The sequence below is a fragment of the Stenella coeruleoalba genome (genome assembly GCF_951394435.1).
Source record: "Stenella coeruleoalba genome assembly, chromosome: 7".
Lineage (NCBI taxonomy): Eukaryota > Metazoa > Chordata > Mammalia > Artiodactyla > Delphinidae > Stenella > Stenella coeruleoalba.
In genome coordinates, this window is record NC_137153.1 from 102,060,225 (window position 1) to 102,083,145 (window position 22,921).

Consider the following 22,921-nt stretch of genomic DNA (forward strand, 5'->3'; position numbering starts at 1 on the left):
TATGCTCAAATAATATTACGGGAAGCACCCTGTAGTAAGGGTGTGGGTATCTTCCATGGTTGTGTAGTCCTAAAGGAAAGAATCTGCTGTGTGACAAGGTCTGGGTGACTTTCTCCTCCCCAACCCCCGCTAACTGATTTGAGAAATAGTTCAGTTCCCACTGTCTGGCCAAGATCTTTTAGACCTTTATGTGGGCCGTTCCTGGAGGGTTATTGGCTGAGGTCCCCAGAGCAAAGGTTAGGGGAGTTGAGGTTAGGGGAGTTGTCCTGGAGTCACTGGGAGACGGGCAGACAGATGGATGGATAATCACAGACACACACACAAAGGTGAACAAGGCACAGTTACAGTTGTTGGATGCACAGTGCTTATGGATAAGTTATATATGTAAATAAATGATTAAAACTGTGAAAATTGCTTCAGTGGAAGTATCTTCAAGGTATTGAGAAGGGAGCGACTAATTTTGTCAGGGGCTGGATCCAGGAAGGATTCTAGAAGGAGGGGGCATTTGAGAAGATTTCTGTGAGATCCTGGGAGCCCTCTACATAAAAAAGAGGGGTGTGTGTGTGTGTGTGTGCGCGCGCGTGCGCGCGCACGCGCTATGTAAGCAACGATGAGAAAATATGAAACAGCATAGTGGGTTCCAGGATCAGTTCAGGCCAGATTGTGGAAAATTGCTGTCTGAGCTGATGTTGGCTTATCTGACTAAAGGTTTTGAATTCATTCTTTCTTTTGTGCAATGTTTAGCCATAGGTGATGGAGCCTTTCTGAGGCCCAGTGAGCTAGTGTTGTTAAAATATAAGGGTGGGCCCCTCAGTGCCTAGCATGGTGCCTTGCCTGAGGTCAGTGTTTAAATATTTACTGAAATGATGAAGACGTGATGGTTGTCTCAGAGCTCCAGAGAAGATGTACCCCCGCTGATCCTTAGACCCTGGGATTTGGACACTGCATGCCCTCAGTGACATCAGTGTGCTGAGGAAGCAGGTCGTGGGATGCTGCTGTAGCTAGGTTCTGTGGTCCACACGGAGAGCAGCTGCTGAGGGGCTTGCCTTCCCAGCTGACAAGACCCTGGGCTGAGAAGTGGAGGGGTGGGGTCCATTCCCATGAGTACCTTCTGTGAAATGGTACCCTTTCAGTAATTACAAAAGTATTTTTGACATTGCATAAGTAAGGATGTGATTAAATTATCTGTGGTCAGGGAGACAAAGGAGGGTACCTTTTTTGTTTAGTTTCCATCACCCACTGAGTTGGGTGACATTGCCCTTGACCCCAGACCATGCTTCCCTCTGCCTTGTTCCATACTCTCTTTCCAGATGTGCTATCTTCATCTGGAGCTTATGGACATGACGGCTAGATTGACTTCTCATTTCCTGTATGTTCTCTTCTCTGGGGGCTAAGTCATATCCAGCCTGCACACAAGAAGAGATCCTTCTGGGGAAAGACCCACGCCCAGCCTGTGATCTGATTATGCACAGATCAGGAATGCAAAAAAACATTCCTGACCAAGGCTCTTTGCTTAGTATCATGTCACTTTCTTGCCATATTCCTTAGTCTTTGCCTTCTAATGATTCCAAGGTGACATTCAGAGGCTTTCACATCTACTGCTAGATAGGGCTTTGTTCTCTTATCAAATCTTAAAGCCAGAAAAGGTAACTGGAAGACTGCATCTGTTTTGAATAGTATAGGGACATAATTGATTCAAGTGGCTTCCTACTGAGGCCTAAGAAGAAAGAAGTCCATAAGTTTTTAATCTTTCCTTCCCTTTCTTTTCTGGTGCTTGCTCCCCCCCACCCCTTTTAAACTTTTTTATTGCGGAAAATTTTAAACACATACAGAAGAGGTGAGAATTTATAGTGAACCTGCAAGTACCAGCTTCAACAATGATCAGCTTTGGGCCATCTTGTATCATCTATATCCCAAGTACCTGACCTTAATTATTTTGAAGCAGATACCACACATCCTATCATTTCATCTGTGAATACTTTAGTTATGTGTTACTAAAAGATGAAGACTTTGTAAAATCATAATACTTCCATTATCACACCTAATAATTCCTTCATGTCATCAAATAATTGATCAATATTCAAAATTTCCCGAATGTCTCAAAGTCTTTTAACCCTGTGTTTTAATCATGACCCACTGCAGTTGTTGATAGGTCTCTTAAGTTTCATTACATCTATAGGTGCTCTTTCCAACTCTGTATTTCTTTTTTCCTTACAATTTATTTATTTATTGAAGAAACTGGGTCTTCGGTTCTCTTTAGCTTCACATTGTGTAGATGCCGCTGACTGCGTCCTCGCAGTACTTGTTCTACATGTTCCTCACTCTTGCTGTATTGCCTATAAATTGGTGTTGTGTCTAGAGATTTGTTCAGGAGTCATAGCCAGCATATTTGGCAAGCATGCTTCGTAGGTGGTGGTGTGAACTTATTCCAGGAGGCACGTAACGTTTAGCTGTCTCTTTGTGATGGTTGATTAGGTTGTTAAATGTGTTGGATATCTAAGAGGGTTCTGGCCCCTCAGTGTTTACCTGGGCCCAAGTGGCGGTCTTGAGAAAGTGGGAAAAAGAGACAATGTGGTGTGCTCAGGAGTTCTTTCTCTGTCGAAGTCTGACGCCGGTGGTGGCTGTCATGTTCTCTGTCCTTGAACTGCTGCTTCCTGCAGCGCTTGCTGACACGTGAATCGACGGGATTTGGTGTAGAGCATTGCCCGTCGTGTTTCTCTTGGTTGTAAAAGACTCGTTCACTTAAGAAATGGTAAGGAGAGGATCAGATTCTTTGAAAGTTATTTTTGTAGTTAGAGGTGTTTCTTGGTTGGGCTAAACCAGCCGCTGTTGCTGGTGTTCTCCAGGTGTGTGTTTTTAGCTACTTTGTAAGATGATTCTTTTCTTCTTTCAGGATCTCATTTTGCCCAACGGCGGTACTCCAGCAGGCCCTGCAAGTCCGGCTTCTTCATCTTCCCTTCTCAACAGACTACAGCTTGATGATGACATCGATGGTGAGACCAGAGACCTCTTTGTCACGGTTGATGATCCCAAGAAGCATGTCTGTACGATGGAGACCTACATCACTTACAGGATCACCACCAAAGTAGGTCTTTTTATTATCTTCCACCTGTCTAGAGTGTCTTGGAGAATTGAAGTCCTACCGCCATGATTCCTGCCTTTCCTTTTTCCCTTCCTTTGTACAACTCTGTTCACCTTTATGACAATTGTGAGTGTAGCTTTTTGGGAGAGTGGATATATTCAGATTTAAAAGGATTATGCATAAGTTTTTTTTCGTTTAACCTTAAAATGAAGGAGAAATTGTACTACAGTCTTTCAAATGAAACTTTTTTTTTTTTTTTTTTTTTTTGCGGTACGCGGGCCTCTCACTGTTGTGGCCTCTCCCGTTGCGGAGCACAGGCTCTGGACTCAGCAGCCATGGCTCACGGGCCCAGCCGCTCCGCGGCATGTGGGATCCTCCCGGAGCGGGGCATGAACCCGTGTCCCCTGCACCGGCAGGCGGACTCTCAACCACTGCGCCACCAGGGAAGCCCTCAAATGAAACTTTTAAACCCCGTACTTTCACTTATTTTCTATCATGATATTGTTTAAGATGTTAATATCTCATTACTCTTGAAATTTATTAATCATTGTATCAACCATTGTATCAACCTGAAGCTCTGTGATGAGAACATGATTATAATCTGGTGTAATTAGTCTTTTTACAATTTTTTTAACATCTTTATTGGAGTATAATTGCTTTACAATGGTGTGTTAGTTTTTTATAACAAAGTGAATCAGCTATACATATACGTATATCTCCATATCTCCTCCCTCTTGCATCTCCCTCCCACCCTCCCATCCCACTTATCTAGGTTGCCCCAAAGCACCGAGCTGATCTCCCTGTGCTATGTGGCTGCTTCCAACTATCTATTTTACATTTGGTAGTGTATATATGTCCATGCCACTCTCTCACTTCGTCCCAGCTTACCCATCCCCCTCCCCGTGTCCTCAAGTCCATTCTCTACGTCTGCGTCTTTATTCCTGTCCTGCCCCTAGGTTCTTCAGAACCTTTTTTTTTTTTTTAGATTCCATATATATGTGTTAGCATACAGTATTTTTTTCTTTCTGACTTAACTTCACTCTGTATCATAGACTCTAGGTCCATCCACCTCACTACAGATAACACAATTTCCTTTCTTTTTATGGCCGAGTAATATTCCATTGTATATATGTGCCACATCTTCTTTATCCATTCATCTGGCCATGGACACTTAGGTTGCTTCCATGTCCTGACTATTGTAAGTAGAGCTGCAGTGAACATTGTGGTACATGACTCTTTTTGAATTATGGTTTTCTCAGGGTATATGCCCAGTAGTGGGATTGCTGGGTTGTATGGTAGTTTTATTTTTAGTTTAAGGAACCTCCGTGCTGTTCTCCATAGTGGCTGTATCAATTTACATTCCCACCAACAGTGCAAGAGGGTTCCCTTTTCTCCACACCCTCTCCACCATTTATTGTTTGTAGATTTGTGGATGAATGGCCATTCTGACTGGTGTGAGGTGATACCTCATTGTAGTTTTGATTTGCATTTCTCTAATGATTAGTGATGTTGAGCATCCTTTCATGTGTTTGTCGGCAATCTGTATATCTTCTTTGGAGCAATGTCTATTTAGGTCTTCTGCCCATTTTTGGATTGGGTTGTTTGTTTTTTTGTTATTGAGCTGCATGAGCTGCTTGTAAATTTTGGAGATTAATCCTTTGTCAGTTGCTTCATTTGCAAATATTTTCTCCCATTCTGAGGGTTGTCTTTTGGTCTTGTTTATGGTTTCCTTTGCTGTGCAAAAGCTTTTAAGTTTCATTAGGTCCCATTTCTTTATTTTTGTTTTTATTTCCATTTCTCTGGGAGGTGGGTCAAAAAAGATCTTGCTGTGATTTGTCATAGAGTGTTCTGCCTATGTTTTCTTCTAAGAGTTTGATAGTGTCTGGCCTTACATTTAGGTCTTTAATCCATTTTGAGTTTATTTTTGTGTATGGTGTTAGGGAGTGTTCTAATTTCATTCTTTTACATGTAGCTGTCCAGTTTTCCCAGCACCACTTACTGAAGAGGCTGTCTTTTCTCCATTGTATATTCTTGCCTCCTTTATCAGAAATAAGGTGACCATATGTGTTTGGGTTTATCTCTGGGCTTTCTGTCCTGTTCAATTGATCTATATTTCTGTTTTTGTGCCAGTACCATAGTGTCCTGATTACTGTAGCTTTGTAGTATGGTCTGAAGTCTGGGAGCCTGATTCCTCCAGCTCCGTTTTTCTTACTCAAGATTACTTTGGCTATTCCGGATCTTTTGTGTTTCCATACAAATTGTGAAATTTTTTGCTCTAGTTCTGTGAAAAATGCCATTGGTAGTTTGATAGGGATTGCATTGAATCTGTAGATTGCTTTGGGTCGTATAATCATTTTCACAGTGTTGTTTCTTCCAATCTAAGATCATGGTATCTCTCTCCATCTGTTTGTATCATCTTTAATTTCTTTCATCAGTGTCTTATAGTTTTCTGCATACAGGTAGTTAGTCTTAATGTCAGGGAGAGGAGGAGTAAAAGAGTGGGAACTAATATTTATTAACTTTCTGCCTTGTACCACTATATTACTGCCTTGTCTTTTCCACACCTGGTTCACATTTGAAAATTTGTATGTGTGCAGAGGCATATGCGCTCACACAGTCTGCCCCTGTCTCTTTTGGCACTGGGTAGTATTTCTCAACATTGCTAGGTGCTTAGATGTGTATTATATCCTCAGAGGTCTTAGGATGATATACATACCCCCCATGAATCATTTCCAGTTACTTATTTTTTTCTCCCTAGTGTCAACTTGTACCCTGTAGTCAGTGAAATGCAAAACACACTTTTCTCGAATTTGTGCTCTAAAGAGCTGAATGTCAAGGTGATCGCCTGGCACAGCCGTGCGCACCTGTCTTGATGCTTCCCCAGCCCTGCTTGTCCTCCACCCTGCAGTTTCTCTCCCTGTCAGCGGATTCTCAGGCTGATGCCCGTGCTGCAGCTCACCACTCTCTCCTCTGCTGTCTCTCTGTCCTTCCTTCCCCTTTCTCCATTGTGCTCTTATTTCTGTCTCTTTTCCTCTGAGTCAGATAATGTCTTAGGATAACCTTTCCAAGTTCCAGTCCCACATTTTCACTTGGCTTCGAGGACAGCACCTTAAGGGTGAACTTGTTGCAGGATTAAATTTTACTTCTTACTGTGAATTCGACTTCTGATCTCAAACCAGAGTCCTTTTCTTTTCCTGTTTCAAATAGTGACACCAGGTTTAATACGTTGGTGATGCATCTGGAACCTTTTTTCTGAGTGTTGTATTAAAGGACGTGTAGGGATGCGTGGGGATGAGAGAGAGGACAGACGGGAACACAGGGTCCCAAACTCCTGATCTTGTCCCAGCACCCCACTCCTGCCGAGCTTCTCAAGCAAAGTTAATGGTCAGAGGACGAGGTTGTACAAATACTTACTTTATGACTTTGAGCTTTGACTCCCAGGCCTGATTCAGATTCCTGATGACAAAAGCTGGACAAAGTACAGAGCTGCTTTTGCCTGAGGTAAAATGAGCCTAGGGCTGAGAGCCAACGCGGGGAAAGTGTTCCCCACTGAGGTCTAAGGCGTGGCTGTCTTCTCTCTCCAGTGGTGGAGAGAGGCTTTCTCAGGGCTGGCAGATCCTGGCAGTTTTCTCTGTAGGCGTCTAGAAAGTAACATCTTAATAATAGCTAATTATTGAGCATTTACCATATGCTGTACTTTTTTTTGCAGTAGAAACCCTTTAAATTTTATTTTATGTAAGTAATATGTGCTCATTATAGAGAAATTGGAAAACTCAAGTAAGCTAAAACAATAAAATAAAAGAACACTTACAAGCTCACCAGCCAGAAATAATCATTTATAATTCTCTGAACTATTTGTCTCTATCCATTCACAAAAATGAGTATTTTACTTGCGGCCAATTCGCTTAATACAATGCAAATGTCTTCCTCTGCTAGTAAATGCCAGTGAGCACACTTATGCCATTGTTTCTAAGACTGCAGTAGTGCTCCGCCATGTGGATGAGCTGTCATTTATTTTGTGCTAAAATAAATGTGCTTTAAATATATCCTCAGTTAATCCTCACACTCCGTGAAGTAGGTACTGGTAGTATTCTTAACTTTTGCAAATGAGGAAACTAAGACACAGCGATATTAAGAAAATTGCTCAAAGACATGCAACTAATACGTGTTAAAACTTGAACCCAGATCTGTCTTGAACCCAGATCTGTCTTGTGCTCTGCTTTCAGAAGACATGGTTTTCCAGAAAGTAACCCGCACCGCCCCTCCCACCCCCCCCACCCCCACCAGCACGGTCATCTACTACCATGGCCTGACTGTTGAAATTGATGATGATGTGCAGATAGACTGGAGGTTGGGGAAACAGAGAGCAGCCCTCAGCTCCCTTTGGAAGCCGTCCTCCTCTTGTCTTTTATCCCATCGCCAGATAGTCATCTCCTAGGCTTATGCCCCAATTAATTCCTCTTTTCAGGTGTCTCAGTGGTCAACGCAGGCTAAATGCTGCTGAGGTCAAGTTATATGTAAGAATTACAAAGTGAATGTTAGATTTAATGATGAGAAGGTTATTGATGACTATGGTGAGAGCAGCTTCATTGGGGTGGTGGTACAGCAGTGCGCAGTGGGTTAGGATGAGTGGGAAGTAAGGAAAAGACGTGGTGAGTGTTGGTAGTTTGGCAGTGAAAGTGAGTGAGAGAACAGTAGCTGGAGGAGGGGATGTGGCTTTGAGGGGGAGAGGCATTTTGTTTGCTTTTTAAGGGTGAAAGAGACTTGTTTAAGTGCCACGTGGCCATTGTTGGTGGAGGAGACTGTGGGTTGAAGGTTGGAGAGTAGGATGGAAGCCTCTGAGGAGGTGGGCGGAGAGTGTCCCCGGCAGAAGTGGAGGGGAGGGAGTGGCCTCTCATGGGGGAAGCATACTTTTCCCATTGTTTCTGGAAGAAGGGAAGTGGTTTGTTTTTGTTTTGTGGCAGGATGTTGAGGGGTTCTTTGCTTATATCTGCAGTTTTCTCTATGAATAGATGATGAGGTCTTCGTGAAGAGTGAAGGGGGAGGTTTCGAAGTGGGGCTTAGAAGCTTTCAAAACTTCTACAGGCTTCGCGTTAACTCACGGAGAGCCGACTAAGGAAGTATGGGGAAAATGGGGAAGAGGGTTGACTAAGGAAGTATCAAGAGATTGTTTGACAGTGTTGCGCGTCCAGTTGTAGAATTTATTGCTTCAGTCAGTGTGTTTCCCTGATTTTGTTTTTCTTCCAGACTGTGCCTAAGTCTAGAAAAGCAGGCAGTAGGTGGTTGCATTTTTGCCAGAGTTGTATGAATGACAGTGTGGAAGGGGCATTCAGGATGTGGGCAAGTAAGATGCTGAAGTGATGGTTGGTGGAATTGATGCTGAGTAAGGAAGAAAGTAAAGACAGGAGTGGATGGATTGTCAAGAACTGTAGGTCCCGAGGCTGAAAAACCAGGGGTACTGGGAGCTGGAAGAGTCCGAAATATAGGAGGTGCCAGTTAGAGAGGGAGATGTGTGAACTTCTGTGTGATGACAGAGTCTGTGGAGAGGCCGTGGCAGTGGAGTGAGGTGTAGCTGGCTTAGCAGTGGGTGTTGTGTGTGGGAACCACCTGCGTCTTGAGGGCACCCAGGTTATGAAGCCCGAGAACGAGGTGCTCTCAGGGGAATCAGGAGGAAGGCCAGAGGTGTCAGCAGATGACAGGTGTGAGGAGAGGTAGAGGTGTCTGTAACCTGATGGCATGAGCCTTGAAAGGATTTTCCGGGGTGGGAGGAGTGGTGTGGAGGGAGCAGGATGTCAACAGCAACTTTTATTTATTTATTTATTTATTTATTTATTTTTTTTGGTGGTACGCCGGCCTCTCACTGTTGTGGCCTCTCCCATTGCGGAGCACAGGTTACGGACGCGCAGGCTCAGCGGCCATGGCCCACGGGCGCAGCCGCTCCGCAGCATGTGGGATCTTCCCGGACCGGGGCACGAACCCGTGTCCCCTGCATCGGCAGGCGGACTCTCAACCACTGCACCACCAGGGAAGCCCTCAACAGCAACTCTTGGTCTTGGTCTTAGAGGTTTGTGAAATGTAAGAACACCAGCAGCTTTCCACTTGATGGGACAGCAAGGGGGCTGTATTCTCGGGAGAGCCAGCTTTCAGAATTTGAGCAGGTTGAGGAACCACAGGACGTTATTACTTACGGGACGGGTGTTCCAGAGAGCTGGGTGGGAAGATCTGAGGAGGAGGAAATAAATGGAAGCTCGTTTCGGAAGAAGGAGGCCGGAACACTCTGCAGCATCACTCACGGGTGCTCTGAGAGCTACAGGGCTTTGAAACAGAATGGGGCTGGCTGGCTGATATTTGATAAGGGAAGAGGTTCTCTTTTGGGGGGATGGGGTTACTCAGACTTGTTTAGGATCCAGCTGTGGCCTGGACGGATGGCATTTCTGATAGAGACAAAGCCTCTCTAGAGTGAGTTGACTGTAAAATCAACTTTTCAGTTGACTGAAAATGCTTGGGAAAGGCTCCAGGCCAGAGTCACTGGACCCATCAGCTCCTAGGGAATAAAGAGGAGTTCTTCTGTGGGATGGTGAGGCCCAGGGGACTGGATGTGCTCCTGGGGGATTGATTTTACTGTGGCTCCGTGCTGGGTCTTCCAACGTATTAAACTTAACAAAGTTTGGCAGTGATGCCTAGAGATGACCAAGGAGATATTCACAGGGTGCAGTGGTGAGAATGAATGTTCTTCATTACAACTCTTGTGCTCGGTTACCTGTTTGTAGACCTGACTTTAGGTGTGTACGAATGACCTTATGATCTTGGTGGGGCATTCTAGAGTTGGAACACAGTAAGGAAGGACACAGAACAAAACTGTAAAGTGGTCGCCTCTGGTCATGGAATTGTGGGTGTGCACTTCCTTTTTTATTGTTTTGTTTACCACAGATACTAGAAAATAGAGATAAACACTTATTAGTACTTTATTTTTCTTTCTAAGTCAGACCCTGAATTTCACAGAGGAAAATCTTACTACAGACTCATAGTTGGGGTTTTATTGGCCTGCATATTTTATGAGCACTGTATGTCCTATAACGGACTAGATTTCTTTCCAGAAATTCACAGTAATGTCTGTGGCCCAATTTTAACAAGTGTGCAGAATTCCAAGGTGAGTGTGTTTTGCTAGCCTCGTTCCCAGCTCTACTTTTTCTCTCTGTCCTTGTTTTTCTTTATCTTGCTCACCTACTTCTAATTTATGTCATTTGATCATATTCCACATATCGCTCTATCTTTTCTAGAACAAGTGGTGGTAAAAATAAGTAAAATAATTATCAGGTCAGAGAGTGTGAGCATCCTTCTCTTTCATGATGGTTTTTTTTTATGTTATTGCTTTCCAAAGCATCAAACAAATTTTACTGATTTATTAAATCCCCTGTCCTTAAAGGAGCTGTTTTAAAAAATGAGTTTTGTGTGTGTGTGACTATAAGTATTGTATAAGAATGTTAGAAAGTTTGGAAATAGAGTTGAATGTAAAGTTGTCATCATAAGTCCTAGATTTTTCTTCTAACTTTTTATGTCGAAAATTTCAACACCAATGAAATCATAAAATATGTATAATTAATTTTATATCCTGCTGTTTTTCTTCAAACTATTACTGAAGCATTTTTGTCATTAAAAATGTTTTACAGACATGATTACTGATAACCATAGAATAAATATACCATAATTTCCCTGACTGTTTTTTAATTGTTGGACATTTAGGTTGCTTTGAATTTGTTATTTTAAATAATATTGCAGTGAACATCATTATAACAGGTATCTTTGCCACAGTTTAAAAATGATTTTCTAATGATAGATTCCTAGAAGTAGCATAGCAGCAATTTTATATATATGTATACATGTATGCCATAAATAAAGGAGATAGTTCAGGTGAATATTTTCAAAAGCTTGCAATGAAGACAGACTTCTTATCAATGACACTAAAAGTAGCAACCATAAAGGGAAAAAATGGATGAATTTGACTAATAATTTTAAAATTCTGTATAATAAAAGCCATTTGGCAGTTATGATGGGTAGATCGCTATAAAGAGCTTTCACAAATGGAAAAGACTAGACTCACAAATATATAAAAAGACTTCTCACAAAAGAAGAAAAATATACAGCCAACAAACACTTGAAAGGATGTTCAACCACGACAGTCATTAAAGAAACAAAAGTAAAACAAAGATGACATGTTATTTTTCAGTTATACTTCCATCAAAGATAAATAAATAAATAGTCTCAGTATTGAGACTATATGCTAAGAATATAAATCAGTCTGTAACTGGAAACAATTTGTCGATTAAAGATACGTATACTCTTTCATGCATATTCTTTCGTAATTTCAAGAGAATTATCAGTGATGTTTACCGTAGTATGGTTTATTGATTGAAAAATTGGTAACAACCTAAGTGGGGATTTGGTTTAATTATGGTATCTCCATGTGTGTTAAAGATAGATCTGAACTTACTGACACAGAAAGATGTCCAAGATATATTAAAGAGACATAGGAAAACATGAGTGCCTGTGCATAGAAAAAAACATGGAAAGATATAAACCATAATATTAATTGCATTTATCTCCATTTAGAGGGATTATGGCTGATCTTTTATTTTTTATTTCTTTAATCTTCCTGAAGTTTTAAAATAAGTGTGTCGAACCTAAATAAATAGAAGGGAAAAAAAAGCAGTTGCTTGAAAGTGAAATTGGTTACAGCAGAAACAAAACTTGTGTTTTATCATACATACTGCTTTTTGTAGTTACCAAAGATTGATTTCAAAGTTAGAGTAGAAATGTTACATAGACTATAATTTAATGAAGTGGTTTTGCAAGCCATAATAAAGAGGAACAACCAGTGGATATCATGTGACAGAAGAGGACAGAAAGTAGAGCCCTCTATTAGTTCTGTTTACCATGAAAATGAGTTGCATTCATTTGTCACCCTTCAAAATCGACCTTTCCTGAGCCCATAATCATCGACAAGTCCCCAGACAGAATCTGCTGGGGGACTCCGTGCGGTCTTGAAGAATGCCCCTTCCAAACTGCCTCCTTACTGTTGAGGAAACTGAGGCTCCGGGAGGCTTGGTGGCATCTCAGGGATGCCAGGACTGCTCATGCCCCTGCCTCAGGAGGAGTGCCAGGCTACTGCTGCCAATATTTCTGTCACCCTTATGCCTAAAGATCCATCAGTAGTGATTTGGATTTACCTGTTCTATTTATTTTTTTCCCTCTCTCTGCCTCTCTCTCTCTCTCTCTCTCTCTCTCTCTCTCTCTCTCTCTCTCCCTCCCTCCCTCCCTCCCTCCCGCCCTCCCTCCCTCCCTCCCTCTCTCTCTCTCTCTCTCTCTCTCTGTCTCTCTCTCTCTCTGTCTCTCTCTCTCTCTCTCTCTCTCTGTCTCTCTCTCTCTCTCTCTCTGTCTCTCTAGTTCGGAAATGCTAATTCTTTTGGGGAGTCTTCTAATAAATCACAAATGCCTAAATTAAACAAATTTCCTCATGTCTTCCCACCCCTACCCCTGCATCATACGGGAAGGTTGTGTTTCATGGGCGTATGCCGGTGTGTGAAACTTTGAAAAGGGGAGAAGAGGCAGAAAGATTGTTAGTTGGGGTTTAGTCCAAGACTGAGTCCTTTAACTTCACAGTTTTGCTCAGACCGTGAGCCTGGCTTCTGGGAAGGATGAAATCATAATTTTTGATGCCAAAGCTGTTCACTGGCTGCTGCTTTGAGGGATGACTCTTGTTCATGTGTTTTTTAAGTTACTGTCCTTTTAAAAAATTAATTTTTTGTCTACGTTGGGTCTTCGTTGCTGTGCCCGGGCTTTCTCTAGTTGTGGCGAGCGGGGGCCACTCTTCATGTGGTGCGCGGGCTTCTCGTTGCTGTGGCTTCTTTTATTGCAGAGCACAGGCTCTAGGCACGCAGGCTTCAGTAGTTGTGGCACGTGGGCTTCAGTAGTTGTGTCACGTGGGCTCTAAAGTGCAGGCTCGGCAGTTGTGGCTCGCAGGCTTAGTTGCTCCGCGGCATGTGGGATCTTCCTGGACTAGGGATTGAACTCGTGTCCCCTGCATTGGCAGGCAGATTCTTAACCACTGCACCACCAGGGAAGTCCCTTGTTCGTGTGTTTTTAAGATTTTCTTGGTTCCATGGATTTAAACAGACTTTTGGCTTGAAAGATTTCAATAAATTTATAAAATGTAGTTTGAACCATTTTTATCTTGTGCTTTAACCTCCGAGAACTGTGACCGTCATATAGTCGGTACCCTCACAAGGAAAAACGGCTTATCTGAGACATAATTTTGGTTTGGGCAAATTAATGTATAAAAATCCTGCTTTGGTATAAATTAATTTTATTTAATATTGGTTTTTGTTATCAAAGTGTTGCAATCACATTTCAGAAAACTTAAATTCAGGGATTTTTTTTTTTTTTGCAATACAATGATATTTTACAATTATTTCCTTCTAGATTTAAAAAATCATCTAAAATACAATGTAGTTTCAAGCTTATGGTCCTGGCAGAATATGGAAGAGTGGGCAAAACCTTTTCTGTTTTCACCTAGTCTGGTTCCTAAATGAGCAGGTGATCTGTTATCTCTACTTTTTGCTTGTTTCCCCTCTGCCTTTGGCAAAACTTGTCAGCATATTTAGCAGACGGTGGAGACTTTTTTTTTTTAAAACAGATTCACAGATTTGGATTCAGTAGCAATATCCTCAGTGGAATTATTCTGCTAAAAGAAATTCTCAGAGTTAAACTTGGAGGAAATGAATCAAATGTTTCCAAGCACAATTCTGAGGGATAGTTCCATTTCCTGAGATAGGGGGAAATGAAACCTCGACATTTTCATTCTAGATCCTTGAAATTTTTAACTGCACCCCGTGGCCCGGACTTGTCATTCCGTGTTGGTAAGCCCTGCCACTTGGCTGGTGCGTTTGGTGGAAGAAAAGTGTGTTCTTGCCCAGGTTATTCAAAGAGAGCTTTTTTCCTTCCATTCTGCCAAGGTATGCTACTCTTCCCTTACCCTGATTTTGTTCCACTGTCCTCATTTGCAGAGTACTCGGGTGGAGTTTGACCTGCCAGAATATTCTGTTCGTCGAAGATACCAGGATTTTGACTGGTTGAGGAACAAACTGGAAGAATCCCAGCCCACTCATCTCATTCCCGTAGGTACTAAGTCAGTACAGCTTGTTACTCACTTTTCCTGCCTTCTCTTTTCTGACGGTGTTCACTCAGCTCTCACCCTTTAAACTATGGATGAACTCTACCTTACATTTCATACCAGATTCACCCATCAAATGTACATTTTATGGATGCTGTATAATACCGTTCACCTTCAGGGTTTTGATTTCTGATTCGCTCTACAGTATGCTGGTTTCTTGGGTGGGTTGGGTTAGATTTTCACTTTTATTATAACAATTTTTCACTTTTATTATAACAATTTTTTGAGGTATGGAGAATCCTAATTCTCATTTGCTGCCTCCTTAAAGACTGTTCCACCCTTCCTAGACTCCATTCTTGCGGTTTGGATAGCTGCCCCCAGGTGGAGAAAGATGTCTCAGATTACAGCTGGCTGGGCTTTCTTTAGACGTGGGTAATTCTGAGAGCAGGAATCTAGCACACGATCCACTCAACCACAGTTTTTCCTTTAAGAAAACAAACCAAAAGCCAGTTAACTATTTATTGAAGAAGGATACTATTTATTTGTTATTTTAGCTACACATTTTAAAAAACAAAACTAGAGCAAATAAAATTTAGAAGACTACTTAAAATCAACATGTATTGAGTACTTTTCTACTTTTTAATTTTAGTGTAAATAACTGTTTAGACAGTTATTTCAGATGTTTCTTGGGCTCAGATGTTTCTTGGACTTTGGGGCTTTGGGGCAGTTTGGATCATAAAACTCTTCAGCAGGGCTTTATCTTTCAGGAAAAACCTTGGCTGGGTAACTTCTTAGCACTGCCAGTTTTCCTGCTACCACTGCATCTTCTAGTCTTCCCTTCATGGTTGGAAAAGGCTGACTGTGCTGTGAACGCACTAGCAGTTTTCTTAGTTTTCAAGGCAGAAGTGGCCACGTTGCTAGTGCTGTGATGGGGATGATGGGTTTTGCTTGGGGCTCCATTCTTTCTCAGGGAAACCACTGCCCCCCCACCCCACCCCACCTATTCCCTCTGCTCTCCAGGCCTGAGGTTTTGCTTTTCTGTCTTCTAATCACTTAAAAACATGCCAAAAAAGAAACTATAGTTTTAAACAGTTGGAACTATTCCTCAAAATCTTAATGTGGCAAAATTGGCAGCTAGTGAAGTTTTTAAAAACAGACTTTTATTTTAGAACAGTATTAGATTTACAGAGTTACTGCAAAGATAGTACAGCAAATTCCCATAGACCCTACATCCAGTTTTGCTTATTAGTGTGGCGCATTTGTCACAAATAATGAACCAGTAATGAAACATTATTATTGACTAAAAGTCCTTTATTCAGATTTCCTCGTTTTTTGCCTGCTGCCCTTTTCCTGTTCCAGGATCCTATCCAGGGTAACACATTACATTTAGTTGTCATGTCTCCTTGGTCCCAGGCTCCTCTTGATTGTGACAGTTTCTCAGGCTTTCTTTGTTTTCGATGACCTTGACAGTTTTGAGGAGTACCAGGCAGGCATTTTGTAGAATGTCCCTTCGTTGAGATTTGTCTGATGTTTTTCTCATAGTTAGCCTGGGGTGATGTGTTTTGAGGAGGAAAAGCACAGGGGTGAGGTACCATTCTCATTACATCATATGAGGGGTATATACTATCATTGACAGTATTTTATCACTGTTGATGTTAACCTTGATCACCTGACTTGAGATGGTGCTCATCAGGTTTTTCCACTGTACAGTTACTCTTTTTTCTCTCCCTCTCCGTACTGTACTGGAAGGAAGTTGCTTTTTATGTGTAGCCCACACTATGCATGAGGGGAATTATGCAGCACTTCCTGGCAACTAGGAGTATATGAAGTTCGGTACTTAAAGACCAAAGGTTAGACAGCGACACCTGCTGGTGAAACATAGTAGACTCATGCATAGACACTGAAGCCAGAACTGAGAGAATGGAAGTCTCCAGAATGCCCATGGTGGATCCAGAGTATCTTTAAGTCTGGTTTCCTATGGTCTGGGTAAAAGCAGTGAGTAGAAACATCTAGAGAATTAAATTCTTGATAACTTTTTAGTGCATATCTGCGGTGGAGAGAGATTTAATGTAGGAGAACATCTCTGACGTAAACGTGAAAGTCAGACTGCAAACAAACTCTTTCCCCCCCACCCCCCAGAGAAATTCGTCTTACAGCAGCTTTGCTGGGAGGTATCTGTTATTAATAATCGACTTTGGTCCTTTTACTAGGCCTTTTTGCTGCCCTTGGGAAGGTGAAGGGTAATAAGATAGACAAGGGACTCCTGCCCAGGGGAGTTAACTATCAGATGGAGACCCAGTAAACATGTAACATAATTATTGTTTAAATTCTCATTTCTTTTTTTCTTTAAAGCTTTATTGAGGTATAATTCAGTATACCATACAATTCACCCATGTGAAATGTACAAGTCAGGGGCTTTTGGTATATTCATAGAGCTGTGTAACCATCAGCACAATCAGTTTTAGAACCTTTTCATCACCCCCAAAAGAAACCTCTTACTTCTTGCCTGTTGCTTCCAAATCCTCTATATTCCGCATTGCCTGGCAACCACTACTCTACCTGTCTCTATAGATGTGCCTGTTCTGGACATTTCATGTAAGTAGAATCATACACAATGGCCTTTTGTGACTGGGTTTTTTTTCGTAGCATAATGTTTTCAGGGTTCATTCATGTCGTAGCATGTGTCAGTGCTTTGTTTTTATTGTCAAGTAACATTCCATTCTATGGATATGTCATATTTTGTCTGTCCATTCACCTTTGATGGACATTTGGGTTGTTTCCACTTTTTGGCTGTTACGAGTAATGCTGCTATGAACATCCATGTGCAAGTTTTTGTGTGCACATATGTTTTCGTTTTTCTTGGGTCTATACCTAGGAATATAATTGCTGAATCATGTATAACTCTATATTTAACCTTTTGAGGAACTGCCGGACTGTTTTCCAAAGTGGCTGCATCATTTTACGTACGCACCAGCTGTGTATGAGGGTTCCATTTTCTCCACGTCTGCATCAACACCCGTTATTATCTTTCTTTTTGATAATAGCCACCCTAGTGGGTATGAAATGGTGTCTCTTTGTGGTTTTGATTTGCATTTCCCTGACAGCTAATGATGTTGAATTTTTTTTAATGTACCTTTATTATCTTCCTTGGAGAAATATCTGTTCAGATCCTTTGCCCATTTTAAAATTGGGTTGTGTCTTTTTATTGTTGAGTTAAAATGGTTCTTTATATAATCTAGATACTAATCTCTTTCCAGATATATGATTTGCAAAAATTTTCTCCCATTTAATGGGTTGTCTCTTTATTTTCTTGATGGTGCCCTGTGGAGTACCAAGTTTTAAAATCTTGATGAAGTCCACTCTACCTATGTTTTCTTTGTTTGCCTGTGCTTTTGGTGTTTTAGCTAAGAAACCATTGCTCATTCCTAGGTCATAAAGTTTTACACCTATGTTGTCTTCTAAAAATCTTTTTTTAAATAATTTATTTATTTTTGTCTGCATTGGGTCTTCGTTGCTGCGCACGGGTTTTTCTCTAGTTGCGGCGAGCGGGGGCTACTCTTCGTTGTGGTGCGTGGACTTCTCATTGTGGTGAGAAGTCTTTGTTGCGGAGCATGGGCCCTAAGCACGCGGGTCCAGTAGTTGTGGCTCATGGGCTCAGTAGTTGTGGCTCACGGGCTCAGTAGTTGTGGCACACAGGCTTAGTTGCTCTGCGGCATGTGGGATCTTCCTGGACCAGGGCTCGAACCCGTGTCCCCTGCATTGGCAGGCAGATTCTTAACCACTGCGCCACCAGGGAAGTCCCTTCTAAAATTTTTTATGATTTTAGCTTTTAGAAAATGTAGGTCTTTAATCCGTTTTGAGTTTGTTTTTATACAGTTAGTTTTCATTTCTTTAACCAGTGAAGCTACATATCTTCTTATGACTTTATTGAATGTCGGCATTTCTTTAATGAATTGCCTCTTTATTTTTCTATTTTTTTTCTTAGTGGTTTGTAAACACTCCATATCTGTGAAGGAAATTAACCCAGTTGAGAATATCTATTTTTTTCTCTAGTTGTCTTTTGTCTTCAGCTTGACTCCATGAAAGATAACATCCCTTCCCTCCCAGCCAAGTTAATTTTTCCCTTACAGTTTCTGGCTTTGAAGCTTGTTTCTAACCTAGGATGTTAAAAAAAAAAAAATGTTCTGTATTTTCTTCTATTACTTTTATGTTCTCATGTTTTATATTTAAATCTAGAATTTTTTCTGATGCGAGCTGGGAGGATCTTATTTTTTTCAGATGGTGAGTTGTTCCAGAACCATTTAGGAGTAATCAGTCGCCGGTGTAATCGTTTGTGTATTAGACTATGTCATGCATTAGCTTTGTACATTTTGGGGCTATTTCTGAACACTTTGGTTCATCGATCTCTTTTCTGTTTCGTGTGGTGTCCCTGCTACACTACTGAATCATTACAAGTTTACAGAACGTTTCATCATCTGATTGGATAAGCCCCCATCTATGCCCACAGTAGTCTTTGTTTTCCGAGACGTTCTGCCTATTTGCACGTTTTGTTTTTCCGGTGAATTTTAGAATCTTTTGGATCAGTTGGAGAATGGCGGGTGGTGGTGGGTTCTTGGGGTTTTTTGTGGGGTTTTCTTTTTGCCAATTTTAGTTATAGCCGTGGTTAAAAATATGTGAGAATTCCGAAGCTTTCAGAGTCTATTGCTTACGTTGTGAGCATGGAGATAAAGTTCCCACTTGTTTTGAGCTTCACTGGAGCCATGTGAAATTGTAGGTGAACAGCCAGCCAGACTGTGGTTCTGGGGAGGCCCCAAGTTCTTTCATCTGCCTCTCTGCATTGGCTGTCCTGAGACCTGCCCTGTTTCCAGCCCCTGTGGCTCTGAACTTGGCAGCTTCTGGGGCTCTACTGGGGAAATCCAACCCCTTACTTCCTTAGCCGACTGTTCCCTTGCCTGAGTCGTGTCACAAGATGGTTGATACTGATGGATTTTTCTCTCAATCCAATCTTTTCTGCTTTGTGTCTTTAACAAATTCTGTCCTGTTAACAGTACCTTTATATGTTCTGGTGCTGCAACAGATTTTTCTATTTTTATATGGCTTTGTTTTTCTGGAATTTTAAAAGCAGAAAGAAATAATCATATGTTCTTCAAATGCCAACCTAAAACTAGAACTGTGCTGGATGTGTTATGTTTGTCATCTCATAATGGCAATTCACTTTGGTTTTCTTTGTAATCTAATAGTTGGAGCCACCAGAGAGTCTTCATTGTGACGTGGTTTTTGCTTTTTAATGTATTTTTTGTCTCAGAAGTTGGTTTTAACACCGCTTCATTTACTGGGGCACAAATAATTACACAGCAGAGAGATTTCATGACTCAGTGGATGCACATTTTGAAGATGAAGCAAATACATTTATTAAAGTCTTTAGTTTTTGATTTCACTTAGAAATTTAATGTTTGCTTCAGTTTTTATGAAGGGAGCTTTGCTGGAAGGATGCATTTGTATTTATTATGGACCCAGTTTTGTTTTGGGTAGTGGTAAACTCATGGGAATTAATAGGAAGAGATTTGTAATGCAGCATTTGTTTTTCTTAATATGAAATAATCAGTAAGAAGTCTAACTTCACTTTCTAGTTGGCTCCTTTTTCTCGTACTGTTAAATATATATGCTTTTAGCTTACCAAGTAGATAAGTTAATAAATAGTGAATCATTAGTTGAACTTTCCAGTACCTGAATTAAATCAGGTTAATTAATTAATTAATCAGGTTAATTAATTAATCAGATTAATTAATTAATTAATCAGGTTAATTAATCAATTAATTCAGAAATGAAATTGAGTTATTTATAGTGAGGCGGATGGACCTAGAGTCTGTCATACAGAGTGAAGTAAGTCAGAAAGAGAAAAACAAATATCGTATGCTAACACATATATATGGAATCTAAAAAACAAACAAAAAAATGGTCATGAAGAACCTAGGGGCAAGACGGGGATAAAGATGCAGACCTACTAGAGAATGGACTTGAGGATATGGGGAGGGGGAAGGGTAAGCTGTGACAAAACGAGAGAGTGGCATGGACATATATACACTACCAAACGTAAAATAGCTAGCTAGTGGGAAGCAGCCGCATAGCACAGGGAGATCAGCTAGGTGGTTTGTGACCACCTAGAGGGGTGGGATAGGGAGGGTGGGAGGGAGGGAGACGCAAGAGGGAGGAGATATGGGGATATATGTATATGTATGGCTGATTCACTTTGTTATAAAGCAGAAACTAACACACCATTGTAAAGCAATTATACTCCAATAAAGATGTTAAAGAAAAAAAGGGGGGGGGGCGGCAGGCAGGGCTGTGTCCCTTCTGGAGGCTCTAGGGGAGAATTTGTTCCTCCCCTTTCCAGTCTCTAGAGGCCGCCTGCATTCCTTGGCTCAGACCTCTTCCTCTTTCTTCAAAGCCAGCAGCATTGCATCTCCTCTCCTCTCTGACATCTGCTTCCATCCTTGCATTTTTTTTTTAATTGAGATAAAATTCACATAACATAAAGTTCACCGAAGTGTATAAGTCAGTGGCTTTTATTATATTCACAATGTTTTGCAGTCACCACCATCTAATTTCAGGACATTTTCATCACCCCAAAAAGAAACCCCATACCCATTAAGTAATCACTTCCCATCCCCTCTTTTCCCCAGCCCAAATATCATGAATAATGTTTGAACATTTGTTGTACAAGTTTTTGTGTGAAAACTTGCTTTCAATTATTTTGGCTGTATACCAGGGGATGGAATTAATCACTGGATCACATGGTAACTCTATGTTTAAGTTTTCGAGGAACTGCCAAACCGTTTTCCGCAGTGACTGTGCCATTTTACATCCCCGCCAGCAAGGTATGAGGGTTCCGGCCTCTCTATATACTTGCCAACACTTGTGATTTCCTTTTTTTTTTTTCTTTTATAGCATCCTAGTGGGTTCAGAATGGTATCCCAGGTGATTTAAAAAAATTTTTTTTTGGCTTAAAACATGTGGAAGTTTTATGTTTAGTCCACTTCCCTTTTTTGCTTTCTGTTCTCAGTATTTACCAATTAATACAAATAGTTGGCATTCATTCGATATCTACCATGTGCTGGGAGCTGTGTTGAACTCTTTCTTCACTTGTATTATTTCATTTACAGAGTGTAGATGCCCTTGGTTTTACCAGCAATCCAGATTCCTATGCATAGACAACCCAGAAGGTAATTATAAGGGTGAGGCAGAGAGTAGGTATATCGCTTTAAGGAAGCTTGAAATAGGAAGAAACAAATTTATGAAGCCATGTACATTTGGCAATAATGATGCTTATTACAGAAGGAAATTCTGTTCGCAGAAGGATTCACCCCAGGGTTCCTTTAACTAGCAAGCTCCCCTGATTCATTAAACAAAGTTCAATGTACTAAATCTGAAGAATGGATAACTCTTTTCAGAAGGTTATCTGTTACGTGAAATGAGGCATACCTAACTACTTATTTGCTCATTAGGCCTTTTCCCTGAGTCCTCTTCAGCATAGGCAAATGAGAGTATGCTCAACAGGACTCCTGAGACAAAAATATCCACTGGGTTTGGTAATTACAAAGTCACTGATCATCTTTAAAAGAGTGGTTTCTACATGAAGCAGGAGTAGGGCAGAGAAACGCAGCATTGAAGGCAGTACCAACGATGGCTTCGTTTTGGGGTGAAGAAAGGTTGGGGGTTGAGAAATCAAGGGGAAGAGTGGAAGTAAAGGTAAATGATTCTTTTCAAAAAGGTTGAATGAGACAGGAAGGAGAGTGGAGACGATGTAAGGTCAAGAGATAGATATTTTTTTTCTTCAGGTAGAAAGAGAACCAACCATGTTTTTGTAGACTCAGAATAGAGCCGGATGAGGGGATGTTGAAGATAAACAGTAGAGAAGGTATAATTAATTGATGGTGACAAGGTGCATGATAGTAAACTAATGGGTCAAGGACACAGATGGAGTAGTTAGCTTTGGGGAGGGGGCTGTTCTCTACAGCCACTTGAGGCACGGAGGCAAAGGTGGCACCCAGTAGAGTCTTAACTCTTGAGATCTAAAACATAAGAGCTTTCCAAAGCTCTTCAAGTCGAGGCTGTTGAATTCTCTCATACCCAAGTGCTTCCTTTCCAGCAGTGCTGGTGTTGCCAATTCCTAAATATTTGAACGCTTTCGTGTTATAAATTGGGTTGCTTCTTGGCTTTCTCACTCTAAGTGCTTAGGTCTCCACATTGCCTAAGTCCGTGTTCCTGTATCTTATTTATTTCAGCATTTGTGTGTGTGTGTGTGTGTGTGTGTGTGTGTGTGTGTGTGTGTGTGTGTATGTGCTTGGGGGTCTATAACTTAAAAGAAAAAAAAATCTCTATTTTCACACATTACAGAGTTTAAGGAGGTTGCAGACTTAAATGCTTGTTCCGGTTTTTCAGTCTCCTCGTCAACACTTGTTCTTTCCTTTCCTGTCTTTCTCTGTCTCTATTATGGTCATCCTAGTGGGTGTGAAGTGGTATCTCACTGTGTTTTTTTTTTTTTTAACATCTTTATTGGAGTATAATTGCTTTACAGTGGTGTGTTAGTTTCTGCTTTATAACAAAGTAAATCAGTTATACATATACATATATCCCCATATCTCCTCCCTCTTGCGTCTCCCTCCCAC

At 41.2% G+C, this 22,921-nt stretch overlaps 1 protein-coding gene across 5 annotated transcripts in view; it reads left to right on the plus strand.

The window, feature by feature from the left end:
- SNX30 (sorting nexin family member 30) overlaps positions 1 to 22,921 on the plus strand; it is a 121,550-nt gene that overhangs the window by 43,849 nt on the left and 54,780 nt on the right. For 4 of the 5 annotated variants that reach the window (XR_013829058.1, XR_013829059.1, XR_013829060.1 and 1 more), the window contains exons 2-3: positions 2,894 to 3,085; positions 14,146 to 14,256. Coding sequence is in view for 1 of the 5 variants with exons in the window: in XM_079926299.1 (XP_079782425.1) it covers positions 2,894 to 3,085; positions 14,146 to 14,256 (303 nt within the window). In the remaining 4 variants the exon portion in view is untranslated. The remainder of the gene's footprint in view (positions 1 to 2,893; positions 3,086 to 14,145; positions 14,257 to 22,921) is intronic. The other variant, XR_013829061.1, reaches the window with a different exon arrangement.